Genomic DNA, 16,630 nt, shown 5'->3' with positions numbered 1-16,630 from the left:
CCACGGTATATGTTGCCATTGGTGCCATAGCAGATGATGTTTCCATTGCAAGAGTATGTCAGATTCCATGTGCCGCGCACACAGATCCGGTATCCCTTCCCGGAGCACTGCAAGAGACCGTTGGTGCACGGTGTTGATCCGTCGTCCGCGGGTCCAGAGTGGTATAAGCACCGCTATTGGAACTGGCTCCATCTGCCTCTGGTGGCAATTTCACATCAGCATCACTTGAAACTAGTTCGGTTGTAGCCTCAGTTGAAGAATCGGCTGTGATCTCAGTTGAAATTGGTTTATTTAGAGCTTTGGTCGACTCCTCGCTAGCTACCTCGCTGCTAGTTTCGGATGACGAAGAAACAACAACTACACTGTTTTCAGCATTTGAATTTTGATCTTCCGGAATACCTCCGCCGCCGCTAGGCTACACTGTGGTATGTTTGGCATTGTCATAGTACACCATTCTGGTCTCGTAGTCGCCGCTAAACTCGGGGATGGTTGGGTAGCCCGGGTAATTGGCGACTGTTATCTGCTTGCCCGTATACGAAGACGACAATCCGCCCTTGACAGCAACATCAGTGCAGTTAATGTAGAACTCACGGTTGCCCAACGCGTTGTCCCACGTCCACACAAACATAGCCTTGTCGGATGATGGCAAATTGGCTGGCAGGTTGAACGTGTAGCTGAGAGCCTAGGCGGTATTGGTCAGGCCTGCGGGCTTTGAGTTCAAGAAGCAGCAGCGCAGCTCTTGGTGAATCACAGCAAACGTCTTTCCGTTATCATAAGAAATCGAGAACTCGCAGTTACCGCCGCTGTGGATAGCAGGGTTTGAATTGAACTTAATGGTAACAGACTTGCTGGCAGTCCACATAACAGAGTGCGTCGCAAGAGGAGTTGTGTACCAACACAGCGGCAAGGCAGTTCCGCCTAGGGTCGCCGAGTATAGTGGCCTGTTGATTCCACTATCACTGGTGTCCAGAGACTGGCCGACTGGCAGGGCGGGACAGTTCTCGCTCACGGGCGAATAACGAGGACAAGGACTGATGACAAACGTGGGCAGAGGCAAGACTTGCAAGTAGGCTGACAAAGGCAAGAAGTGTTGGTTTCATAATATAGTTAAAAAAGTATGTAAAGTTGTTTTTGTTTAATAAAACACTTTTTTTTATAAAATTTGCGCCAAACCAAATATAAGTAAAAAATAGCATGCTTGAGCGCACGCAGAAGTGATATGTCGCCTTTTTAAACAAAAAATATGTAGCTGGGAAAATTTGCAGTTTAAAGCGCAACTCACACATGCCCATGAATAATGTTGTGTAACCATCGTGCAAGTATAAACTGGATATTAAGTGTTATACCAACCACTTGCTACAATAAAAACATAAAGTGATGCATACCTCGCCGGTCATTATTTGACAAATACAAAAGTCAAATAGCTTTTCTTTCATTCGCAGGAATTTGGCAAAAGGTATTAAAAGCCAGAATGCAGCACACAATAAGCATGTAGGCCATTAACTTACGACGACTGTATTTGTAATAAAACTTATTCGTACTAACTAATTTTATTAAAAATCCACTATAAGGGAGCTTCAAGAGCTCCGCTTATCTATTCGAAACTATCGCCCGTGAAAATAGAAATCGCGATCGTAAACAATCACAATTTCAAACAATCGCAAATTCCCAATCGCGATTGTCACGTGACATCTCAATAATTGATGTCACAGTATTATACCGCTATTTTATGCGCATAATCCGTTTAATAACTAACGTCGAGTTTGTAATAAAAAGGACACACAACATCGACAACAGCGGCGGCAGCGACAGCGACAGCGACGGTTGGCAGCAATGTAGAATTTGGAAAGCTAAAAAAGCTGCACATGCTCAGTCAGTCTGATTCGCTAAAAAAAACATGTGCCTGTCTGCTTTTAGTCATTTTTAATTATTTTCATATCTTTTGTTAATCCTCAGTGTGAATTCATATTTTTATACAATAACAATTTTATTGATACGCGCTCAATCGGAATAGTGAGAGCCTCCGCATTTGCAGATTTATTTCCAAATAGTGATAAGTTTAATAAAAATGAGGTCACTGGTTTGGCAAATGGTAAAACAAACGAGTGAAAAATTGGGTTGCTTCTAGGAAAAAAGTTAAGAGCAAATTTTTTTGTCTGTTCACATAATATTCGGTGCACTCGGGAAAATAAATATTATTCATTACACTCACTTTCGCAAAAAAAGTATTTACTTTATCGTGGTTCTTTGGGTTTAATCTATTTCGCCTTATTATTTGTATAACTATTTTTTGTATTTGACGCATAAAATTTGATGAATGGGGAACCAGATATCGTTTTCAGTGACAGAGACCGAGCTGCAGCGCCAGATAGCCGGCGAGGCAGATAATTTGTCGGTGGACCCGCGCGGCAAAGCGGACGCAATAATGGTTGTCACGATTGGATCCATTTACTTTGTAAACCTTCTGGCAACCTTATATTTGCTGTGGAACAGACGGTACCCACCACTAAAGTCAAAAAACCCAATGCTTATGACACTCATCATGATATCATTATTTTTGTGGTTTGTTGGCGACCTCCAGGCCAACGGGCATGTAACTCTGGCAAACTCGCCAATGACTAATTGCAAGGGCTTTGGGTTGTGGATGCGGCTGTTGTTGGGAGTGTGCGGCATGCTCTCACTGGTCGCGTTGAGGGCGTACGGGCTGTACCGCATATTTTATCTACATCGACCGTACCATGGTTTGGGTCTCTACATGCCATTTTTTGTGTATTACTTGTGCGTGCTCGTCTATGGCATTGTCGCCCAAGCGCTGAAACCTGCCATCACAACTCACTATATTGCAGAACTCGACATTTGCACCTTCCACCCGGGATTCAAAGCAACACTGTTTGCGCTTCTGTGGGTCAGCCTGTTGATAGTGGTGGTTGTGCACTGGAGGATCCGCAAAATTAAGAGCTCCTTCAATGAAAGCCGCGAGATGATGGTTTCGTGCGTAATTAGTTCCGCTGTGCTAATGTATGTTACTATTATGCACTACCTGCGCCCGCTCTATCCGCTAGACATCCGACAGCGCATAGTGGCCACGTCACTGGAACATTTTGCGGCAAATGTGTTGTGGTGGGCCATCATGTCAGTACCCATGTACAACTGCTTGTTTAACCGACATATCTATCTTAACCACTGGATTCACAAGCTGCGCAGGGATGGTTTGCAGAAGGAGTATGATGTCGATTCAGATTCCACTGTCGTCAATGATAATGGCACGAAGGGCCTGTACAGCATGCGCAATACACTGTTGATGTCAGGATCCAAAGGAAACAAAAAAGACGAGTTGTTCTACGCAATGGATGACAGCGTTTATGGGAGCAAAGCCGCAGCCGCCGCTTCTGAAAGTACTACGCACATCGGCGTACCTTACTCTTTGCAGAACACCAACTTTGTTAACGAGACAGTTGTGATGGAAAGAGCCGCAGATTACCGGGGCACCGATGGGGCGCACACAAATAATCTGCTACTGCGGTCTCGGTCGATTTTGCAAAAGCCCAAGCCACTGTCACAGTACGTAGATAAGTTTGGTGTCCCCACCATAAATTCTGATCGCCACATGGCGCCACCGACAATGTTGCAGCCGTACACGCTGATATCATTTCCTGAGGATGCAGTTTCAGTCAAGGTTCATCAGGGCATAGCGCACGACGTGCATTTGGAAGATTACAATTTCAACGAGCGCTATTTGATTTGAATTTACGTGTTTTTGTTTTACAAACTTGATTATCACCTATGTAATATTGTTGGCAAAGCCGACTGCCAGCTGACGAGCGCGGCCGACGAGGTTGCTAAATTTTCTAATGCTTTAGTAACGCAAATATATTATTTTAATGATGTTTCCAAAAATCTCAGCCTCTCGCGCACATTTTTTAAAACTTTGCCGAATATCTTATAATTCAAGCCAAACACTTTAATGACAACACCATCGACAATAGGCCAACATTTTTAATCCAAAATGTTTAACGAGTGTTTCGAACTTAAATATTGATCCAAATTTTATATCCGTCAGCTGATTTAGTCGATTGCTCGCGTTGTCTTTGCATATAAAATCGCAGGCAATTGGTGCACAATGGTGGTCGCTCTTTGAAACCATTTTTTGTCAAAGACAGGGCATGCAACAGGTACAGTCCATTATTTGCCAATATTTTTGTAAAGCAACGATTGGTGTGCATGAGTGGAGTAGAGTATTAATCAAAAATAAAGGCGTTGATTTTTGGCTTGAATTTCAAGAGTAATGAATTTTGTCGTCGAGACTTAACCAGCCAAAAGGTACAAATAAACATAATACTTTTTGATTGACATGCGTTCTGCTCGCTTGGCCTTTTCCCTCACAGGGCATGACCGCTTTTAAAATAACAATGCATTATGTTGGTTTGGTGATACTCAGATATATATCCGGTTGCTTAGTTTTTTATGTACATATTTTTGATACTTCTAAGGTGATGGACCGTAAAGCCATTTTGTAATTGTGTGCGCTATTTTGTTGACATATTTGTAAATATTTTGAAAAGACAGTAATGTTATAATAAGAGGGTGGTGATTTGGGCGAAGCACTAGTCGCCTAGTGTTAAAAGTATGTTTGGTTGATATATGAAAGTTTTTATTATCAATGAAATCAAAAATAGAACTAGGGCTAGCCTCATCTTATATATGTGTCTCATTATCTTTATCGTGCACTTTACCAATTGTATACTCCGTTGGTGAGAACTGGTTCTTCTGTAGACAGACTGGTGCCTTGGCATGTCAGGGCTATGATCTTCGCATATGCATTATGGAAATGAGGGGTATATCAGGGTATCGTTATTGTGTCCCCTGATTTGATACTGTATGGTACCATCAATTCCCTGTTAATTGGAATTTTGAGGTTAAGAATCGTGAAATGAGTCTTCATCAACATCCACCTCCATATCATCAGGCTGCTCAACAGTAATAAGAACTAGAGCAATTGAGGCCAATGCAACTTATATGGATGAGGCTTGGTCTTTTGGTGTAATAATAATGTTTTTTGATATATGGTGGTGCTACGCAGCCCGAGGATATGGAGGTAGATACTGAGGGCAAAAATCATGAGATAGATTCCCGCCAGCTTGCTGATGGATCTTATATGGACCAAATCACAGAGGATCAAATTAGACGCCACTGTTGACATCCAGACATACTGCCTGTCTTGAAATAGATGCGCTGAGCGCATGAATGCAGACACGCCACTAATGCCATATCAGAGACCCGGGTTACGCTCATAAGGACCAATTCTCGCAAACCGAGGTTACAACTGCCAGTGTGTGTCACAAAGACAATGAGACACATATATAAGATGAGGTCGGCGATAATAGCACTTTAGAAATACTAGTAATAAACTTCTTTATAATTTAATACCTATTCTTTTAACATTATTACAGTAGTGCTTCCCACACCCCCTCCTACATAACAGTGTTATTTTTAAATAAATAAATAATTCATCTTTAATTATTATGTTACTATATTACATTTTTCATATAATCTACTCTTTATTATTTTATAAGCAATATCCGTCATAAATTTTCTATAATCAATTTTGGTTTTTAGTGGCTGTTGGGCTGCCTTTTTATACACAAAACCACCCTTTATTAGCCCAAGCACACACATCTCAAAATTATACTAGTAAAGGATGGGCAATAGTAGGCAACAGGATATCTTTCACAGTTGCAAAGAGGGAGCCGGCGTGCCAGAGGTTTGGCAAGATGATCTAAATGAGACTAGACCCGCGAGACAAGGCGGACACAATAATTATGGCTATCACGGCGGTAATATACTCGCTGGACTTTGTCGCAATCTTGTATCTGCTGTGGAATATGAAATATCCGCCGCTCAAGGCCAAAAGCCCGATTATAATGGCGTTGGTGAAGTTTGCCAACATCATTTGGTTTTCTGGCGACTTATAGACCAACGGCAACATCTATTTGGCAAACGCCCCATGGTCAAATGCAAAGAGTTTGGAATCTGGGTTTGTTTTATGATAGGGTTGTGCTTGCAGAACCTGGTGGCAACAATGCGGACGTATGGACTGTATCATATTTTTACTAGTTTCTTTCCATACTACAGTCTGGGTCTCTACTTTCAGTTTGCTATCTATTGCTTGTGCCTCATTAGCCTTTGAAACTGTCGTGCAGGTGCTGAAGCCCTCTATAACGGCCTATTATGTTGATCTGCTTGATCTCTGCAACTACCACTTGTGGCTGCAGATATCTATGTACACATTCCTGTGGATTACCGTGCTCATAGGGGTATTTGTGCAATGGAAGATCCGCAATATCAAGAGCTCGTTAAACAAGAGCTGTGAGATGTTGATCATGTCCATCGTTGTGGTCATTGTGCTTGCGTTTGGCACAGTTATGCGCTACATACTGCTGCAGTACCACTTCGATTTGTGTCTGCGTCTGATAAACACTGCGTTAAACCATCTTGCAGCGCACTCGATGTGGTGGTTTATAATGGCGGTACCCATTTACAAGTCGCTGTTTGACCGGCAGCGTTACCTTGACAGTTGGATCCAAAAGCTACGCGACGATGGGGTGCACAAGGAGTACGACATCGACTTGACTGCAGTTGCTTACAACGATCCTACAATTTCGACTGCATACAACAGGAACATCATGTTGATGATAACGAGAACCAATGGCAACAAGAAGGGCGGCGCCTTTTATGCAATAGACAACAACGTTTACAACAGCAAGGATGCCAGCTTTGGAGACGGCTCACATCCCAATCTGTACAAGCATGTTGACTGCACGGCAGATACAAATACAAGCATTGAATACAGACAACAATTTGAAACCGGTAGCGGCAGAGCTGTTTGAAGAAGACATTGTGATGGAATCGATGGAGGAATTGCTAAACATTAAAGCCGCACATAGAAACGATAAGCCACAGCACACTCGGCCAATTTCGCCGCGTTTCAATGCGCAGCTGTATGTGCCGTTATTGTTTCCTGAGGATGTAGTCATGGCTCCACTGAGACTGGGTGCGGCTCACAACAGACATGTGGGTCTGTATTATACTGACGAGCATCGGCTGGTTTAATATTTGAATGCAATAACGCTAAAATTGTTACAATTATAATATTAATATTTTTAAGCATATCAACAACAATTTAATGAAGTTGGGTTGAGATTCATCTGTTTTGAGATTGTCTACATCATTTGCGTGTGACTAAATATGGACCAACACAGATTGTCGTTGATTCCACTTTCGTGTGGTTCCGCGATTTGAGTATCTGTCGTTGGGATGCCACAGCAATGGCACGGAGCGAATAATTAGCGAATATAAATAATTAAAAATAATTTTTCGACTCGACTCTGCCCCCAACTGTACAAATTGCAAAAGTTTCCATTTTCGGAAAAGATCTACGATCGCTTGCACCGCTTGGCCCAAATTCTACTGGTTGGCTGGCAATGTATTATTTTTATTTGCTTACTAGTTTTTTCACTTGGTGCCTAATATTCAGTTGCAAATTGTTAAAGTTAAAAGGCTGGCTAAATCAAAAAACAACGGCGTTTTCATCCTTCTCCAAAGATAACTATGTTATCAATAAAAACAAATGTTCTATACCAGGCCAGACTCACAAAACTATAAGCATGTGCCTCTCTGTCTGCCCATATAAATGTTCGTCTAAGTTGCCTTCAAGTATTACTCGTTCTATTCTTAGTCTTAATGGTTAATCCCGCGCAAATCAACATATAAGCTACACGCTCACCAAGTTGTGCTATTAGTTTAATATTTTAGTTGTGTTTTGGATAATTTGCAGCTGCAGGTCTTTCTCAATTTCGATTACGCACTTGGATTATTTAGGACGTTATAACGGCGCAGAATATCTGTTTTGCATGTGAGAGTATAAAGCTAAATTGTAATTGTCAATCAAAAGCTTTATTAGAAATAAAAATGAATAGCCCTTACTAGCCGCATTTAGAATAATGGATTGACATGCTTCTGTGGCATTATAGGCCAAAGTTGGTAAAGTGTGTCAATTTCCCCATTTTGTACGCGGGTTTCGACATATTTTTCGATTAATATGATTTTCTCAAAGCCTACTCAAGCTATAAGACCAGAATATTTTTGATTTTCCCGCATCCGGACTCATCATACAACCGATTAATTTTGTTATTGCATAGCCCGCGCATATAAAACGCTCAACAGAAATGAGCGCTCGCCTTTTCATTCCAAATTATTTATTCAACTTTCAACTCTTGAGAAATACTTTGCTACTAACGACTATTTCCTTCACTGCAATATTATTATTTCATCCATTATTTCTTGTATTTTACTCACTGGACTGCCAAACAACAAGTGATTAAACGACCACCGTTTGCCTGTCAACAAGCTTGATATATTTCTAATAGATGGGCAACGGCATATCATTTGCAGTGACAGAGAGTGAGCTGGACCGTCAGATAGCCGGGAAGGGAATGGAGCTGAGGGTGGACCCGCGCGGCAAAGCAGACGCGATAATGATCGTTGTTGTTGGAGTATTATACATGATAAACTTTTTAAGTGTCCTATATTTATTGTGGAGTAGGAAATACCCACCGCTGAAAGCAAAAAATCCGATGCTCATGGCCCTGCTGATGGCCGTGTTTTTGGTATGGTATGTTGGCGACCTCCAGATCGATGGCCACTTGCCCTTGGCAAATACACCCTTGGCCAACTGCAAGGCGTTCGGGCTGTGGATGCGCATTCTCATTGGCGTGTGCGGCATGCTCTCTCTGATTGCGTTGAGAGCGTACGGTCTATACCGCGTATTCGTCTTGAACCGTCCGTATCACAGTTTGGCGCTTTACCTACCGTTTGCCATCTACTGGGTGTGCATATCCGCTTACGGTATTGCGATTCAGACGCTGAATCCCTCCAAGACAACCCACTATGTACCAGGGCTTGACATTTGTGACATTAATTCTGGATTTAAAATATCCATGTTTGTGGTTATGTGGATCAGTCTTTGCATCGTCATGTTTGGGCACTGGATGATCCGCAACATCAAGAGCTCGTTTAATGAGAGCCGCGAGATGGTGGTTACATGCTCGATTCTTTTTGCTGTACTCATCTACGAGACCGTGATCAACTACGTGCGGCCGATGTATCCATTGAACGTGAGCCTGCGTATAGTAACCACAGTGTTGAACCACTTTGCAACCAATTCGCTATGGTGGACCATCATGGCAGTGCCCATGTACAAGTCTATCTTCCAGCGGCAGCGTTACTTAAACCAATGGATCTTCAAGCTGCGCATGGACGGTCTGCAGAAGGAGTACGAGGTAGACTCGGACAAAATCCCTACCAATCACCACAGGTCGCTGCTCATGACAAGCACCACGGGGAGCAAGGATGGAGGAGAGTTTTATCCAATAGATAATTGCATCTACGAAAACAACGTCGTTGTTTCTAGACGTAATCCCCATGCATCTTTATCCCAGTCATCCGAAAGCCCATTATTCACAAATGGAGTTAGTGCATATGATCAGGCCAGACGGGGGCAGCACACCGGCGACGCAGTCAGGGACGGCCTTCCTCTACAGAATCAGTCAATTTCGCCTAAACTCGCGCCGCAGCTGTACACGCCGATATCGTTCCCCGAAGATCCAGTCATGGTACGGATCAAGCCAGGCGCGGCTCAAAGAGGGAATTCGAACCATTACGACGCCAACGATCGGTATCTCATTTAAAATATTTTTGATATTTCGTATTTATTTAATAATTACCCATAAATTATGCGGTTACAAAAATATTTGGAGTTGTAAATTATCAATACGCCCGATTCAACATAAAATGCTAAATGTATCATTTTGTTGTAACTAAAACATAACCCCAAGATGGCAACGCCAGCAATAGTTTCACCAGAGTTATGATTACCTTGGTCTTTTGCCTGTTACCGCAGTTGATACCTTAAGGCCTGGAATAAAAAATGTAGTTTTTATATTTAGTGTCAAATTCATAACAAGCCCAAGCAGCAGTGAGTTATATCTTTAACGTCGCCAATCCACAACTGTGATTTGCTTAATGCCCAATAAAATGACACCATTTAATATTATGATTAGTGCCCCAATTAAACTAACCATATGTTGAAAATAAAACAGGTTTCTGCACTCCCAGCTTAATACCCCGAAATTTGCGAAAAAGATGATCAACGTACATGAATTAAGCTATCAAATTAATATGCCGACTTTTCTGTAAACAATTTGAATGCCAATTATTTTACTCTGTCAGATTATTTTCAAAAAATTTCATGTGCACTTGTCTCACAAATATATAATGCACTTGTCTACAGCCAGTTTATTTTTTGTGAGAGAGAGAGTGTGTGTGCATGTGTTTTCAATTGTCACTTATTAGTCTATTCACTATCACTTTTTGAATGCTATTGTTTCCCCAATTGTATGAATCAGAAATAGCGCTAAATTGTTTATCATGATTATTTTCTTTACAAATTGAATGCATATATATATAACTAATTACATGTATGCACCTCGAAAAATTGGATCCATATTCTCTTTAAAATTGGGGATATGTTTTCCTACCTCAATTTGAACACAAGAAATACATGCTTTATCAAAATGCACCCACACTTGCGTCCTTTATTATTACAATTCCCTTTTGCACTTGTTACGCAGCCCGAGGATATGGAGGTAGATGCTGAGGGCGAAAATCACGAGACAGATTCTCGTCAGCTCACTGATGGATCTGATACGAGCCAAATCACAGGGGATCAAATCAGGCACCACAATTGACATCCGGACATACTGCCTGTCCCGAAATGGATGTGCTAGGCGCAAGAATACAGACATGCCAATTATGCCATATCAGGGACCCAGGTTACTTTCATAAAAACCAGTTATCGCAAACGGCGCACACAACTGCCAGTGAGTGCCACAAAGACAAGGAGATATATAAGGCGAGTCTGGCGACAATAGCACTTTAGAAACACTAGTAATAAAAACCTTTATAATTTCACACCCATTCTTTTAACACTATTACAGTAGTGCTCCCCACCCCCTCTTACATAACACTAATTATTAAATTATCTTAAAGCCAAAAAACACTACTAAAATTATGAGGGACGCAACATAATATGTATGATTAAACAATTGCAAAATGCTTTTATACGCCCTCTCTTTCTCTCTATCCCCTTTTATTTTTGTAGGCATTCATTGCATTATTGTTGTTGGAATATAGGGAACGTTCTATGAACGTGTAGATAAAGTATAATGCTATGAAGTTTATTTAATAACAAGTGCTATGCACTGTGTGAGGTAAAGAGAAGAGAGCATATTGCTCTGGTCACTGTGTGACTTATTGTTTGTGTGGCTAAACAGCCAAGACTGGTTAATCGGTTGATCGCCATCAACCAATAATTATACCAAAGAATATAAGAAATAAAATATTATTTATAGAACCAGCCAGTTGATAAGTTGTACAGGTAGAGCACTTGGTTAAAAAAAGGAGTAATTAAAATAAATTAATCAAAACTGTGCGAGCGGCAGCCGAACAAGCAGTCTTGTATTATAAAATAATAATTGCATGATGCAACTGTCCAAAATCAAAATAAATTAAATCAAAACATGGTGACGCTTGCTTTTTGGCTATTGTATATTTTGTTGCCGCATACCCAAACCGTTGCTGATGGGGCTTTCTTTTCTTCAAGAACTCGAGCCTCACACTTGCATTATTTTTATTTTTTTATTTTTTACTTACAATTTGAATGCGCTAAATCCACACTTCCAGATAAAATTCACTCCGCCACGATAGAGTTAAATTACATTTAGAATTATGCGGCAAGTGGAGACAAAGTCGACGGCCAGGTTTGACGAATTTACGACGGTCGACTGGATGGACGACAGCGCCAAGGAGCGGCGGCGGCAGCAGGCGCACTGGAGCCAGCTCCGAACACACGGGCTGCCATCAGCATCGCTGACCCAGTACCTTATGAACTGGGCGTACCTGGCGTACGACTCGATGGTGTCGTGGATAGTCGTGCTCCTTGTCGGAGTGCTCATCGGCATCAACACGGCGTTTATCTCGATAGTCACCGAGTGGCTGAGCGATGCCAAGCTCGGGGTATGCTCGAAGGGATGGTGGCTCAACCAGAAGTTCTGCTGCTGGGAGTACTCGCCGTCGAGCGCTTCGCAGCCGGAGGTGTGCCCAGAGTGGCTGGCGTGGGACCAGGCGCTCATTGGCACCAGCGCAGGGGTGGTCCGGTGGCTGGCATTTGTGGCCATTGGCACACTGCTAGCCACGGTGTGCGCGTTCCTGGTGCGCAGCTACGCGCCGCTGGCGGCCGGCTCGGGACTGCCAGAGATCAAGGCCATCCTGGGCGGCTTTGTCATCCGTGGGTTTATGGGCGGGTGGACGCTTCTGATGAAGAGTATCGGGCTAGCGCTGGCCGTGGCTTCAGGGCTCAGCGTCGGCAAGGAGGGCCCCGCTGTGCACATGGGCTGCTGCATGGGTAATGTCGTGTCGCGTAACTTTCCAAAGTTCCGGCGCAGTGCAGCTCGCCAGCGCGAGATCGTCTCGGCGTCGGCGGCGGCCGGCGTGGCAGTCGCCTTTGGCGCGCCGATCGGCGGCGTGCTATTCTCTCTCGAGGACCTTAGCTCGCACTTCCCACGCAAGACGCTGTGGCGTAGCTTCTTCTGCGCACTGATCGCAACGGTAAGCCTGCAGGCAATGGACCCTTTTTGGACCGGCAAGCTTGTGATGTTCCAGGTGACGTACGACCGCGACTGGCATTTTTTCGAGACCGTGTTTTTTGTGCTGATCGGCGCCTTTGGCGGCGTATACGGTGGGCTGTGCATTCGGCTCAATCTGAAGGTTGCTGCATTCCGCAAGCGGTACCTGGGCTCGTGGGTTGTGCAGGAGGTGGCTGCGCTGGCGCTGCTGACGACAGCTGTGACTTATGCCAACCGCTTTACGCGCGAGGATATGGGTGAGCTGCTGGCGATGCTGCTGCAAGAGTGCAAGGACACGCGCGGCATGCTGTGCGCGCCAGAAAGCTCACGGCAGGTCATCTGGGCGCTGCTGTGGGCGACGATCATCCGCGTGGCCGGCACGATTCTGGCGTACGGCTGCCGCGTGCCGTGCGGGATTTTTGTGCCCAGCATGGCGATCGGCGCGTCGTTCGGCCGCATGCTCGGCGCCATCATTCAGTCGCTGCACCGGGCGCACCCCAAGTGGGCACTGTTTGCGCAGTGCGCGCCTGACACACCGTGCATTACGCCGGCCACGTATGCGTTCTTGGGCGCGGCGGCCGCAATGTGTGGCGTCACCAAGGTTACTGTGGCTGTGGTTGTCATCATGTACGAGCTGACGGGCGCGCTGAACTTCATTGTGCCGACGATGATCGTCGTTATGGTTGCGCGCATCATCGGGGATGCCATCGTGGAGGGCGGCATCTCGGAGCAGCTCATCCTGCTCAATGGACTGCCGTTCCTGGACGAGGGTGAGCTGGACGAGATGGAGTCGCTCGCGGGCTCGGCATCCCACCTTGCTGTCGCTGCGGTGATGCGCCCGGCGGATGACCTCCAAGTGCTAGCGGCTGGCGGCCTGCCGTACGCGGAGATGCAGAGCCTCGTTGAGTCCGCAGCGCGAGACAGCGTCAGGGGCTTCCCCGTGGTCGACAACCAGCACGACATGAGACTGGTCGGCTACGTGCTCCGCGACGCCATTGTCCGCACTCTGGCAGTGCCCCAGGCGCACAGCACTGGCCAGTCTGCTGCTGCTACTACTTTTGTTGGTGGCGAGATGTATGGGCCACGCCAGCAGGTTGTATTCAGCAGCGGACATTCGGACAGCTCGCTGGGCTCGCTGCACGGGCTGGAGAGCGTCGACCATTATGTCGGACAGTCAAGGTCCACTGGCCCTCCAGTCAACTTGGCCGAGCTCGTCAACTCGAGCCCAGTGACTGTGAGGCCGCAGATGTCGGTAGAAACGGTGGTAGAGATATTCTGCAAGCTTGGGCCGCGCGTCATTTTGGTTACCAGCGAGGACGGCGGACACTTGGTAGGGCTGCTGACGCGCAAAGACGTGCTGCGGCATATTCGTGGCCAAAGCCACGTCCAGTGAATCGATGGTACCTTATGTTTGATAGAACGGCAAAACATTCAATGTCGGGTTTAATCACAATATTAAGGTCGAGCCAGGGCGTGTCTGATGCGTGTTTATTATATATCCAGTTCAATACAATTACTTATATAATATATTAAATCAATTAATCAACCGATGACTTCTGCGGGTCGATATACGGTCGAGGCGCTGGCTTCGGTCGGCAACATGTCCATCTTCTCATTAAAAATGTTAGAGTCCGGGGCGACTTCCTCCGAGCGGTCCTTCAGTGTATACACCACGTAGAACATTGGCGGCAGAGAGATGACCAGCAGCACCCAGTTTCCAATAAGCTGGTTCAAGTACGATACGTTCTTGGCATCCAACTGCCAAGCGACCGTCGCTCCCAATGACTGGATGCCCTTGTAGAACCCAGCATAGCGCGACAGTTTCTGGCTGTCGTTCGTCAGCGACCCAATGATCCAGTAGGCAAAATTCTGGTACAGCGCATCGCCAACGCCATAAAGCATATACAGGATGATTGGGCCCGCCGCACGCTTGTGATCCAAAAAGTCAATCAGGCCGCCGGGGTAATCTGTTGGCTCGCCGTTGGGCAAGGGGCCATGTGTGTACTTGTGCTGCATCTTGAGAGTCGCGCCCCAAATGACATTGAAGAACACCGCGACAATACCAAACGCAATCAGCCCGCGCTTCTTGCGTGTCATCCGCGGATTGTCCAGGAGAAACGATAGCGCGTAGGCACCGACCATTTGCGCGCCCCAGTAAAAGATATTGTTGAACCCACGCGTGCGGATATTGAAAATGGACGCGTTGACAGGGCCGAACTGGTACGAGTAAAAGAAATTCGACGTAAAGCACATGGGCAGCAATGCGAGCATCAACGGGTTGAGAAAAAGCTTGGCAATCTCAGCAGCCTCTTTGCCCGCACTCGTGTACTTGACCAGCACGACGGATGCTCCGTCGTCGCGCACAACCTTGGATGGCGGAGCCAGTGCCAGGCCTAGCAGGGCGCCGAGGCATTCGAGCACGACAAATGCAATATACACGCCGTCTGACAACGAGTCCTTAGCGCTATGGTAGTTGATCGCAAATGGAAGAATTCCGCCCAGCATGCCGCCTAGATTAAATATTATCCAGAAAATGGCAATGTACCTGCCCTTCTCCTCCTCTCGCGGATACGACACCATGATCATGCCCTGCGCCGCCCACAAAATCCCAGCGCCTATACCCAGAATCGCGCCAGCCGCAATTGTGAAGGCACCGTTCCCCGTGTGGTTCAGGTAGATGTACGACCCGGAGTACAGCGCGTAGGTTAAGCCTGATGCAGCGATTGTCCAGCGCACGCCGCAGAGATTGACGATTGAGCCGCCAAGAATCCCGAAAACAATAAACGTGCAGTAGAGCGCTGTGTTGGCGTTGTTGCCTGTTGTGCGGTCCATCTGTCCGCCGCCACCCATGCCGTTGAGCGCGTTGAACATGCCTGGACACAAAAAACACACAAATCCAACCAGAATGACTTGCGTCATAGGGCTGTAGTATCGAGGAAGCCTCGCCATATTTGAAAATATAAAGTATTGGTATAAACAAAATGTTGTGAGCAAAAGGAAGAATTGGGGGGAAGTGGGGAGTTATGCCGATTATTTATTATTGGTATTTGCATTGTAAAATTGAAACACAGGGCATACATATCCCATGGAGGCAACACAGATAAGGATGCCAGGCAGGCTACAAGTCTGGTCAACAATTACGAATGACTACCATTATATGCATTTGTCTACAACTGGCCGCTACATCTATATTTGCATACCGAGGCAACTCATATGACCAAAGCCGCATTATACTTTTTTTAATGTGCAGCAGCATGCCGGACACATGATAGGTATTTGTTTCATTGTTCAATTGCAAGTAGTGCCAAGGCTGCCAGCTATTGAAAAATTCTTTGGAATGCTGCTGAGCTTTCTGTTAAAACATATCATGTGTCCCCCTTTTCCTCAGGAACACAACACGCGGATGCAAGCTAAAGATTATTACTGCTGATGAGCTCAGATTAACTCTAAAGTAACCAGATGCAATATTTTTATTGGCATATGAAAAATTAATCTTGGCGCGATACATATTCACGCCAAAATATAAAGACACTGAGTGCGCAGGCATTTTGGCAACTCGGTCTCTCATTGAGCTGATTAAAACGAGCCGTTCACATTGGTTTCAACCATCAAAAAAAAAATCAATTTTCTTGCACTGCAACCCAAAAAAATAGATCATTTCTTCCTCATACATTCAAACTTTGCTTTACACCATATTTCTCGTCTCTTCTGTGTATTTCACTTTTTTCATTTAATTCGATTCAATTCAATATAATTCCATTCCACAATGTTCCGCAGTAACGAAATCACGGCAGTGCAGAAGCCCCTGATTATTCGCGAGGTGAAGGGCAAGGACGTGGATGTTGCCGAAGCTAGCAAGAAAATGAGCAAGTTCTTGAGTAATGAGGCCG

At 45.1% G+C, this 16,630-nt stretch overlaps 6 protein-coding genes across 6 annotated transcripts; 4 read left to right on the top strand and 2 right to left on the bottom strand.

The window, feature by feature from the left end:
- Window positions 1-246: 246 nt before the first annotated feature.
- On the bottom strand, window positions 247-1,397 carry BX661DRAFT_203262 (uncharacterized protein; the record flags this gene model as incomplete). The annotated part of the gene is made up of 4 exons (XM_051538524.1): window positions 247-654; window positions 799-1,071; window positions 1,347-1,356; window positions 1,386-1,397. The coding sequence occupies 4 exons, from the start codon at window positions 1,395-1,397 to the stop codon at window positions 416-418; spliced, it is 534 nt and encodes a 177-aa protein (XP_051393987.1). The 3' UTR covers window positions 247-415.
- Window positions 1,398-2,154: 757 nt separating this feature from the next.
- BX661DRAFT_222450 (uncharacterized protein) lies at window positions 2,155-3,879 on the top strand. Its single transcript, XM_051538855.1, has one exon. The coding sequence runs from the start codon at window positions 2,318-2,320 to the stop codon at window positions 3,743-3,745; it is 1,428 nt and encodes a 475-aa protein (XP_051393986.1). The 5' UTR covers window positions 2,155-2,317; the 3' UTR covers window positions 3,746-3,879.
- A 1,819-nt stretch (window positions 3,880-5,698) lies between these two features.
- On the top strand, window positions 5,699-6,887 carry BX661DRAFT_168749 (uncharacterized protein; the record flags this gene model as incomplete). The annotated part of the gene is made up of 2 exons (XM_051533459.1): window positions 5,699-5,930; window positions 6,115-6,887. 2 exons carry the CDS (start codon window positions 5,699-5,701, stop codon window positions 6,885-6,887), a joined length of 1,005 nt encoding a protein of 334 aa, XP_051393985.1.
- Window positions 6,888-8,633: 1,746 nt separating this feature from the next.
- BX661DRAFT_168748 (uncharacterized protein) lies at window positions 8,634-9,746 on the top strand (the record flags this gene model as incomplete). The annotated part of the gene is made up of 1 exon (XM_051533458.1): window positions 8,634-9,746. One exon carries the CDS (start codon window positions 8,634-8,636, stop codon window positions 9,744-9,746), a length of 1,113 nt encoding a protein of 370 aa, XP_051393984.1.
- A 1,980-nt stretch (window positions 9,747-11,726) lies between these two features.
- On the top strand, window positions 11,727-14,281 carry BX661DRAFT_177197 (chloride channel). Its single transcript, XM_051534571.1, has one exon. The coding sequence runs from the start codon at window positions 11,845-11,847 to the stop codon at window positions 14,131-14,133; it is 2,289 nt and encodes a 762-aa protein (XP_051393983.1). The 5' UTR covers window positions 11,727-11,844; the 3' UTR covers window positions 14,134-14,281.
- Window position 14,282: 1 nt separating this feature from the next.
- On the bottom strand, window positions 14,283-15,869 carry BX661DRAFT_222448 (major facilitator superfamily domain-containing protein; the record flags this gene model as incomplete). Its single annotated transcript, XM_051538854.1, has 1 exon — window positions 14,283-15,869. The coding sequence occupies exon 1, from the start codon at window positions 15,687-15,689 to the stop codon at window positions 14,283-14,285; it is 1,407 nt and encodes a 468-aa protein (XP_051393982.1). The 5' UTR covers window positions 15,690-15,869.
- Between the last annotated feature and the right edge of the window lie 761 nt (window positions 15,870-16,630).

This window comes from Kickxella alabastrina (assembly GCF_025024165.1).
Source record: "Kickxella alabastrina strain RSA 675 chromosome Unknown BX661scaffold_3, whole genome shotgun sequence".
Lineage (NCBI taxonomy): Eukaryota > Fungi > Kickxellomycota > Kickxellomycetes > Kickxellales > Kickxellaceae > Kickxella > Kickxella alabastrina.
Note: the sequence above shows the minus strand (reverse complement) of the source record. Positions and strands in the feature narration are given on the sequence as shown.